Source organism: Eutrigla gurnardus, assembly GCF_963514095.1.
Source record: "Eutrigla gurnardus genome assembly, chromosome: 24".
Classification (NCBI taxonomy): Eukaryota; Metazoa; Chordata; class Actinopteri; order Perciformes; family Triglidae; genus Eutrigla; species Eutrigla gurnardus.
The window spans coordinates 1,906,135-1,917,062 of NC_139935.1; the positions used below are offsets into that span (position 1 = coordinate 1,906,135).

Here is a 10,928-nt window from a genome sequence, read left to right on the forward strand (position 1 = left end):
GGGGGGGAGCAGCTCTGTGAAGCAGCGAAGAGAGAGAGACTGTGGCTGTCAGTGCGGGCCAATCACACGGCTGCAGCAGAGGCTTCGCCGCTTGTCACACGTCCAGAAATCCAGTCTGGCGTCCCCGCTCCAGTAAAAGTTCCAGAGGTGAAAGGTCACGGAGGAATATCTGGCTTTTATTAACTCGCCAGCAGCGGACTGAAGGTTTATGGTTTAAAATCAACTGAAGGGTGAGGACCGTTAACGTGACGACGCTGAGCAATAAAACACCTCATAGCTTCGTAGATACATAATAATATAATAATAATAATAATCTCTAAACTAAACCACTAAAATACCAGAAATAATGGAGAGAATACAAAGAGAAACCGGTTCAATCTATTTAAAAAAACAAGTCCATTCAACATATTTTCAACAAAACTCTCCAGCAAGGTTTGAGTCTAAAATGGGACCTTTTGATGCAGGATCAGGATCTGCACAGAAACATGCTGTGACATCACATTTCTTCCAAAGCAAGCCCCGCCCCCTTCTAACTGAAGTGAGAGAAACACGAAAACAAAAACAGAAATCTCTTCTAGTCCAGCAGATATCGGACTTAATGGCTCTCCAGGAAGAGGCTGGTTGAACCAACTGGTTCCCAGTAAGGGGGTCTGGACTTATAGGGGACTGGAGGACCTTCACCCGATCTGTGTGTGCAGCAGCCGTAAAGTAGACCACGTATCGTACAGCATGCAGGCCTCTACCCCGAGGCCGGACCCTGATCTGGGGACCCTGAGCTGGACCCTGATCTGGGGACCCTGATCCGGACCCTGAGCTGGGGACCCTGAGCCTGGCCACCCCATCGGCTCACAAACATGCTGTGTGTGTGCAATCATGGCGTCTACTTGCATGCGGCTGTACTTTGCATGCATCCGAGAGGCTGTGTGTTCCGTCGCCTCCGACGTGATGAGGTCATCACTCAGCCCGGTCGGGGCGAAGGCAGCGGCGTTCCATAAAGACCGAGAGACGGCGTTTCCTCCCCCGTTTCCCTCCTCATGAATATCGAAGCCGCCATCGTAACACAGAAGGAAAAATTCCAGCCTATTATTTCATTTGCATTACCTGTAAATGGCGGCGTATTTGGCCGCCGTATTTATGGCCTTATCAGCGCCGGCCGGCCCGGCTGCAAACATTTGCTGATTTATTGGCTTTCGCCCCAAAACATCACACGTAATTACCCAGCAAACAGTGCAAAGACGTATCGGGAACTGTTGTTGTTTTTACTACTTTGTGGGTTTGGATGGATTGACCAGACTTAGTGGAGAGAGAGAGGGGGGGGGGGTACAGATGGGGGGTCTTAGAGGCCGGTTTCTCCCGGTGCTGGATCAGACCAGACATGCCTTCAGCCCGACGGGGAATCAGGGAGTCGCTCCGATGGGGGGACGTGGTTAGAGTGTTGTTTTTCTCTACCTGAGCGCCGCTTCCATCCAATTATGTTGTTTGTCTTCTCAAAGGCCTCAATACCCCTAGCTTTACACACACACACACACACGCACGCACACACACACGCACACACACACACGCACACACACACACACACACGCACACACACACACACACACCGCTGAGCCACAAAGTTAGATAGAACTAGATCCATTAAGTTGCTGAAATGAGCAACAACAAGAAGAAAAAACAAACAGGGGGTTACCATCGATGCGCCCGGTCTTTGCTGTTATCCAATTTTACTGGGATTTGTGGTGATTTGTGCCGAGCTCCCCGAGGAAATAAATACTTTGATTAATGTAATCCTGGGCAGGGAGGTGCCCCCCCCCCCCCGTCCCCGTCCCCCCCCCCCTCCCCCCGTCCCCCGCCCCTCTATCCTCGGGGTACGCCACTGTTTAACAAACAAAAACAAAAAGACACATAAACTCGGCTGCTGACGCCAACACACTTCTATACATCTGACTGGTGGATTTAGTCCATTCATTAATTGCTCGGCTTAATGACACGATATATAAATATATATAAATACATAAATATATAAATAATGTTGTTGATTAGTGTAATAGAGTCTAATAGAATAGAAATACAGCAGCGTGTCCGTCTGCTCATTAGCATAAACAATAAGACTTGTTTTGATGCTGCTAGAGGTGGAGGTGTGTGTGTGTGTGTGTGTGTGTGTGTGTGTGTGTGTGTGTGTGTGTGAGAGTGTGTGTGTGTGTGTGTGTGTGTGTACTGTACATTTGAATCAATCCACACTCATTCATCGTTTCCTCCTTCGTGAAAAACTAACTTCCCTGCAAACTAAAATGTATTGAAATGTATTTAAAATCCAGAATGTTCTCTCACTTTTTCCCAAATGTTTCTTTTTATCGTATATCGGGGAAAAAAAGTATTTTTAAAACCCCTCCCATGAATGAAATGTGTTTTACGGCGTGTGTGTGTGTGTGTGTGTGTGTGTGTGTGTGTGTGTCTGCAGCACCACAGGCCATGTTATGACATCCACATTGATTTCCAATCCCAGATCGATAGCAGCTGTGCTGATACATGCCTGAGCCATGATACACTAAACATCTCCTGGTTTATCCCCCCCCCCCCCCCCCTGCAGAGTATAAATATACTAATAGAATATTAATACAGTCTCCTCGGGTTCAGGAGGAAGAAAGAATGTCTGAATTGAAGGCCTGTTTTAATGTGTGACCATTTAATTAACGTACAGTCTGCATTATCATTGAAGTGCTCAAGTTGGATTCGGCTTTAAATCAACGCTGGCCTGACGGGGGGGGGGGGGGGGGGGGGGGGGGGGGACTCTACGTATGTCGTCCCGGGATTAGTGGCGGAGGGGAAATAAATGATGGGAGCCCCCCATAGGCAACTCAAACACGGCCCTCATTAAAGCAGCCATTTAATCTGAATATTGGGAGCTACAGGCGCGTGCTAAGCGCGCGCTAGAGGCGCGTGCTCCGGGTTTACCCACCTTGAGAGGACTGACATAAATCTGCATGCCAGCTGTCATAAATCCATACGGCTGCGGAGTCCAAGTGACGGGACAGGGTGTTTTATTATAGGGGGTTAATGTCGTGGCTAAATGGATTCCCTGCTTTTGTCACGTGGGTTCATATTCTAACATTAAAATAACCATTCGTTACATCCACATGTTTTTGTTGGAGTCCGTGAACGCATCTTGATGAATGCAGGAATAAAGCCATAAATAAATATATAAACGTGTGAATAAATGGCCTCCTCCTGCTACCAATAACCGTCATTGTTGCAACATGACAGAATGGGTGCAGTAACGCGCAGGCAGCGCTGCTTTGATGCGTTGCTGCTGCTCATGATGAGGAGGATGAAGAATAGCTGGATGGCCGGTAAAGCATGCGTTCATCCCGGCATGAGTCATGAAGCTGCCTCCATCGGGTCTCACGCGGTTTGCGTATCAGCTGTCATCACGTGCTTCGGATCAATACGCGCCAGAAACCCGCGCAGAAACGCGGCCTGAGAGATCTTTACCGACCGGGATAATTAAATTAAGATGATCTAATTGCCTCTGGGATTGAGGGGAGAACCAGGATATAGTCTGCGCCCTCGTCGTTGGCCTGTTTGGCGAGAATTAGCACCAAAAAAATCAGTATGCGTATTTCTGAAGGTGTGCGCGTGCAGCTCATTGATGCACCAGCAAGTGTCCTCGTGGGCAATAAAATAATCAGAAGGCAAAGAAATACATTTCCATTCAGCAGTTCACTCTTAAATTTTAAATTACAAATGAATGCACTCCTGTAAATGATATTGTTGCAAAAGATTTAGCTTGAAAGTAAATGTTATTTAATTAAAATACACATTTAAAAAAACTGCACTGAGAGCTGGAGAATCGACCCACCATGTTGGGATTTGTATAATATATTCATAATTACAATAAAAGCATGAAATGTGACATAAAAATTGCAATGTAAGATTTACATATTTGCATTATGAGTGAGCGCGCCACCTGGTGGCAGGTGTGATTGTTTTTATGATTAAATCTAATTTCACCTCAACCCCGAGCACCAGCTGCCTGCAGGAGACACCTTTTTATATGTTTCAATCAATAATAAGCAATAAAAATAACCAACACGCTCCCTTTGCGTCACTCACATCACGTTCTGTATAATCATATCGGCTGGTATTTGTGCGTTACGTTACTTTTCCTTTTTATAACTTCCTCTAAAAACAGTCCAGTCCTGAATTATGACGCTGTTAAAACGACAGTTTACAATCCATCCTATTTGCTTAGAATTAAACCAAATGGTTTTTTTGAGTAATTTCGTTCCTGTAACGCGTTACCGTGACGCTGCTGGCCCCGCGGAGCCCGAGCCTCTTTTCATCTCGACTCCAGTGCACAAACATACAGCTTAATGCGACTAGTGTGTCCCCTTGTGTGGGGCTCACCATGGCGACCAAGTGCTCGGCTCAGAAATGCATCAATGAAGCAGAAGGGAGGGTTAACCGTGAGAAACACACAAATATATATATATATATATATATATATATATATATATATATATATATATATATATATATATATATATATATATATATATTAAACCGCTTCTTCTACTTCTATGATCCGTGCTGCTGTTGGACAATTGGAGCCGAAAGTTGAGACAGTGAAATTATTAAATAATTTCCTTTTTCCATATTTGCTTCTTTTTAAAAAGCACACATTTCCGTGGTTTTCTTGACTTCTCCAGAATAAAGACGGACTCCGTTAACGTGGCAGCCCGTTTGGAAGTCAGTCCAGCCTCGACGGGCTGCAGCGGTACACACATAAACTTTAAACAAACTTCTCAGCCAGATATCGATTTCTATGAAGTATTTCATAATGCCTATACGCGATCCTCTCTGGAGGATTCAGAGGGCTCTCTCCCTCCCTCGCTCTCTCTCAGCCTCTCTCTATCTCGCTTTCTCTCCTGCTTAAAATGTGATTGATTGCACTTTTCTCCGGTGGACATTCACTACAAAACAGCGCGGCGTATCCATCTGCCGCGATTTATATAAAAAGCACAAAAACAGGGCTGCGGCGCAAAAAGGCGCGCAGCGGTGCGCGTATTGATTTTACGCATGGGGGAGAGGGGAAAAGGACACGCATTTTTTTTTTTTGCAAAAACGTTTTAAAAGGTCAGAGAATGTGAGAAGTATATGCACGGATGTGTGTTTCGTGGAGGACGTAGACACATGAGCAGCGCGGAGAGAAGACGGTGTAAAAACACGCTAACATGCGTAAAAAACTGAATCCGCAGAGATCATTGTTGACTTACCTCGAGTCCAGAAAAAAGGAATAGCTTGACGTTGTTGACGGAGGCTGTAAACGGGTATCTCCTCTCCCAGACTCGGTGCTCCCAGAGATTTTCTTTGCTCTGCCTCAACTGAGCAGCAGCTCTGCTCGGCTCCCGCTATTATTTTCACTAAAATATATGAAAATTTATGCAAATGAAAATCAGCACTAACTGTTCGTCTCTTGTTATACTTGGGGATGATTTTCTTCCTCTCCCCCCTTTTTCTTTCTCTTTTTCTTTTTTTTTTTTTTTTTTTTGCATACAAAATAAATGAACTCCCCCCAGCAGGGAACTTGGGGACCTTTTATAATAAGCAAATAAATAATAAACATCATATATCAGAGAGTTTTTTATCCCAGCGAGCTGATTTCAGGGAGCATTTCTGACTTTATATTTCTATGAATTTAGCTGCTTTTGGAGGGTTATTTGTCGGATCCCTCTGGTGTCAGCGGCGCTCTGACTGAACGTTTGGACAGGAATCCTCACTGTATATTAATGAATAGAGGGCCCCATGCTTCTGGCCCCTAGCCTGCCTATTCAATGTAAACAAATCCACGAGGCTCCTGGGTTTGGAGCCCAGTCCAAATTAAATCTACTGGGATGAGGAGGGTGGGGGGGGGGGGGGTGCTGGCATGGATGCACAAGTCCTCCTTTGCCTCATATTTGCCCTGAAATCCTTCTGCCATCACATCTTTGATTCGCCAGCTTATGAGCCAATGTTTCAGGGTTACGAGCGACATGTAGCTTTAACCTTTTCTACAAAATACAGTTAATCCCCGTCAGAGGCTCACCTGCCCCCCCCCCCCCCCACCCCCCTCCCACCACCAGCGGGTCTATCTGGGCACTTATTACCACCCATGGGTGCGTCCATAGAGGCGCAGGGGTCCCACGCACCAACAAAGGGCCCATTCAAGCCCGTGGTGATGTGGTCATCTTGAGGGATGGTGTGGGAGACATTTCTCCCCCCCCCCCCCCCAGGACTGCTCTTGTTTTGGTTGCCACTTTCTCTTTCTCAGCGAGGTCGCCTGTTTCCGCATGGAAGCATCCCCGCAACCTTTTGTTGGAGTCCCGAGGAGCGCGAGGGCCGCATGGCGTTCTCACGTCGCCACTTCCTCTCCGCGTCTCCGTGAGTTTTTACTGCTGCTCTCCTTTTCTGCTTTAGACGCTCGTTTTCACCTGAATGCACCACGAGGCATTTAGGGACCCCTCCTTTTCATTTGGAGGGGGCCCAGAGGGAATTGAACCCACAACTGCACCAGTATGGACGCCGTATTGTATTTATTCTGTTCCACAACGAGGTCACGTGATTATACTTGTTACCAATACTCGTATTGTGCCGAATGTTTTAGTGTATTATGTGTGTTTGCAACCAGAATTACCGAAGATAAAAGTGCTTAAATTGTATTTACTTAACGGCGTTAATCCATCTGTAATCCACCTTAATAACATGTATTTATAATATATATTTATATCAATATTTACATGAACGTGTGTACTTGTATAGAAATAAGGGGAAACATATTCACACTCATGGTTTGATCACAAACTGGAGTTCACAGCTGATGGACTTTTAATGTACTGCTTCTCTCCGGTTTGTGTACTAATACCACAGTAGGATTATCTACCAACTTAATGTGGTATTAGTACACAAACAGGAGAGATAGATTACTTTTATATTTACTCCTTCCCTCCGATTTGTGTACTAATACCACAGTACAACTTGGTAGTAAATAGGACTGGTATTAGTACTCAAACGGGAGTGATGGACTACTTTTATACGTACTTATTCACTCTGGTTTGTGTACAAATACCACAGTACTATTAACTACCAACTTACTGTGGTATTAGTACACAAACAGGAGAGATAGACTACTTTTATATTTACTCCTTCCCTCCGATTTGTGTACTAATACCACAGTACAACTTGGTAGTAAATAGGACTGTGGTTTTACTACACAAACCAGAGGGAAGGACTTTAAAAGTCTATCACTCCTGCTTGTGTACTAATACCACAGTACTATTTCTGCCAGGTTGTACTGTGGCATTAGTACACAAAGTGATGGACTACTTTTATATATACTCTTTCCCTCCAGTGTGTGTACTAATACCACAATACTATCTACTGCCAGGTTGTGTTCTCTGTTTTGTTTGGACTGCAATTAAAAGTCAGCCAATCGGAACAGCCGGAAGGAGGGCTCGCGCGCGCCCCTGGAGCAAGGTTGGCGAGGAGCTGCCAATCACAGCGCGGGGAGCCAATCAGCGGGCACGGCGCGAGGTAAACATCCGCGCGTCGTCGCGGCTCGGAGGGGGCGGGACTCCGCGGCGCCGTCACGGGGAGAGAGAGAGAGGTGGAGAGAGAGAACAAGCGAATGAGAGGAGAGGCTCGCGAGCAGCGCCGCGCGCTGTTCCACCGGATCGTACTTGATCGGGAGTTTGCGGTTTGGCAGGTTTATATACATGAAAACGGAACAAAGAGCGGCTCCGCTGCGCTATAAAAGAGAAAGAATAAAGCTGCGTCTGAATGACAAAAGCGGAGGACGCTCCGCGCATGTGTCCGCTTCCGCACGGGGACCGGGACTCTGACGGCGGGGACAGCTCGCAACGGTTTTTTCTTCTGCACCGAAACTTTGTATGGGACGACGCGGTTTTTTTTTCCTCTCCTGTATATTTGAATTTTTAATGCTCACGAATTTCCTCCCGGTGCAAAACTTTCCAGGCGGACTGCACATGGTTTCAAAGGGCTGCGGAGACGCTGGATGTTTGCGGACATGCTGTAAATTCATGCGGATTTTCTGCCGTTTTTGAATTTTTTTTCTTCTTTTTTTTGGCGTTTTTACGCGCGTCGATGGTCTTGCCAAAAACCTACTCATACTTTGAAAGTTTGAATAATTCATGAGATACAATTTGCCTGCTCGCAAGAAGAAGTGAGTGTATAAAAAGGGAGGGGGGGTTATCCACAAACATATTCATAAGGGTTGACGGAATGGCCACCGCGGCTTCCAATCCTTATCTGCCCAGCAATAGCATCCTCTCGTCCGGCTCCATCGTGCACTCTGACTCCGGGGGAGGTGGCATGCAGCCGGGCAGCGCCGCGGTTACCTCCGGGTCTGGGGTCTACAGGGGGGACCCCTCGGTCAAGATGGTACAGAGTGACTTCATGCAGGGCGCGATGGCAGCGAGCAACGGGGGACACATGCTGAGCCACGCGCACCAGTGGGTGACGTCCCTCCCGCACGCCGCGGCGGCCGCAGCTGCAGCCGCGGTCGCTGCAGCCGAAGCCGGGTCCCCCTGGTCGTCGAGCCCCGTCGGGATGACGGGCAGCCCGCAGCAGCAGGACGTGAAAAACTCCGGCAGGGACGATCTGCACACGGGCACCGCGCTGCACCACAGGCCCCCCCACTTAGCCCCACACCAGACTCACGCCGGGGCTTGGGGGAGCACGACTGCGGCGCACATTAACTCCATCTCCGGGGGGCAGCAGCAGCAGCAGTCGCTGCTCTACTCCCAGCCGGGGGGGTTCACTGTGAACGGCATGCTGAGTCCGGGGAGCCAGAGCCTGGTGCACCCGGGCCTGGTGAGGGGGGACACCCCGGACCTGGACCACGGCAGCCACCACCACCACCATCACCACCAGCATCCGCACCACCAGCACCACGGCGGCGTCAACAGCCACGACCCGCACTCGGACGACGACACGCCGACCTCGGACGACCTGGAGCAGTTCGCCAAGCAGTTCAAGCAGCGGCGGATCAAGCTGGGCTTCACGCAGGCGGACGTGGGCTTGGCGCTGGGCACCCTGTACGGGAACGTCTTCTCCCAGACCACCATCTGCAGGTTCGAGGCTCTGCAGCTCAGCTTCAAGAACATGTGCAAGCTGAAGCCTTTGTTGAACAAGTGGCTGGAGGAGGCCGACTCGACCACCGGCAGCCCCACCAGCATCGACAAGATCGCGGCGCAGGGGAGGAAGCGGAAGAAGCGCACGTCCATCGAGGTGAGCGTCAAGGGGGCTCTGGAGAGCCACTTCCTCAAATGCCCCAAACCCTCGGCCCAGGAGATCACCGGCCTGGCGGACAACTTGCAGCTGGAGAAGGAGGTGGTTAGAGTGTGGTTTTGCAATAGGAGACAGAAGGAAAAACGGATGACGCCCCCAGGAGTGGCACAGACGCCGGAGGATGTGTACTCTCAGGTCGGCAATGTGAGTGCAGAAACACCGCCCCCCTCCATGGACTGCAAACGAATGTTCAGTGAAACATAGAATATTTTATATGAAAGTAAAACTGATTTAAAAAAAGCTTACAGACTATCGCCACATTTTTGATACTGTGATTAAGGAATATGAATGAGACTGCAAATGTGTTATCTATTTTTCACCAGAAAAAAGCCCTTTTTGCTCCCCACCTCCTCCTCCACCTCCTCCCCCCAGAAACACGCACCGTTAACCTGCTTCCAGGCCCTGAAATGTCTTTACCTAAAAGGTTCCTTCTGCTTTTTTCTTTCAGGGGCATTTTTTAGTAGATTACTTAAAAGATGCAAGTGAAGCGAGCGACCAGAGGGTGACAACTACAAGTTCATTCCACCAGGTAATTTTGGCGCATTAAAACACACCAAGAGGAAAACCAAGTATTGTTTTTATTCTTCTTTTTTTTTTCTCTTCCAAAAAAATGTCCCTCTGATGATGCTGTGTTTTTGATAGAAGAGAGAACGGAGCAGGCATTTTGTATATTTAGAAGTGGGACTGCGCCTTCCTCCTCTCTGACAATAACAAGAGGAGACAAATACGGACGAGACATCCACGAAGCTTCCACCGTGATTCTGCTTTATTCTGGTGCATGGCTTCACTGAGGATTAGGATTATTTTTATTTTTCACAAAGAGACACCAGGACCAGGACTGTCCCCGCCTGATCTCAAAGATCCCCTTCTCTTTCTGGGAGGTTTTTTTTTTTAATTATTATTATTATTATTATTATTTAATGGACTTTGACACCGTGAGTGGATTTTTCCTCGTATTTTTTTCTCTCTCTCCAACAAATAGAGCATAAGACATTTGAAAAAAAAAGACTTCAACTGCACTTATTTGAGGGAAAAAATCTGTGGCCAAGTGTGAGTGAGTGGGTGCTGTGGATTATTATTGCTGCCCTTTCTAAGCAGTGTTCTTTGGTAGGTTTTAATAAACAAAACTCTGTAAAGCCGGCAATATAGATCACTAGATCAGAGACTGATCTGAGTTATTTACGTTATATTTTTCATCAGAATGACTTGTTTTAATATTTTATTCGGAATATGTGAATGATTCCAGACGGTAATTTATTTCCCCTGCAGGAACTTGTGTAAGATGCTTTCTTCCCCCTTTTTTTCTTGTTTCACCTTCATTTCTTCCTTTATATCTATTTTGTTGTTGTTGCCCTTATTTGTTTAATTTTGTATTCTCGTTTCTAAAGGAGCACAAATCATCTACGCTGACATTGACCGTTGTTAGGTAATAAGGGTATATTTTGATGTGATAATTTGATTGTAATTTAATTTCAGTAGTGGTTCCGTACGAGCTGATTGAGACACAATAAATTTGTTAGAATGAAATGCACTCATCTTGTGTTTGGAGATTTATATTGTGATTTAAAGCGGGATTATTATTATTA

At 46.9% G+C, this 10,928-nt stretch overlaps 1 protein-coding gene across 2 annotated transcripts; it reads left to right on the forward strand.

Annotated features, from left to right (window-relative positions):
* Positions 1 to 7,553: 7,553 nt before the first annotated feature.
* pou3f3b (POU class 3 homeobox 3b) lies at positions 7,554 to 10,928 on the forward strand. 2 transcript variants are annotated; one of them, XM_084003953.1, is made up of 2 exons: positions 7,554 to 9,477; positions 9,791 to 10,928. In XM_084003953.1, exons 1-2 carry the CDS (start codon positions 8,275 to 8,277, stop codon positions 9,887 to 9,889), a joined length of 1,302 nt encoding a protein of 433 aa, XP_083860079.1. In that variant the 5' UTR covers positions 7,554 to 8,274; the 3' UTR covers positions 9,890 to 10,928. The 2 variants fall into 2 exon arrangements, with proteins under 2 accessions (XP_083860079.1, XP_083860078.1); XM_084003952.1 differs by having other exon boundaries at positions 7,568 to 9,486; positions 9,791 to 10,925.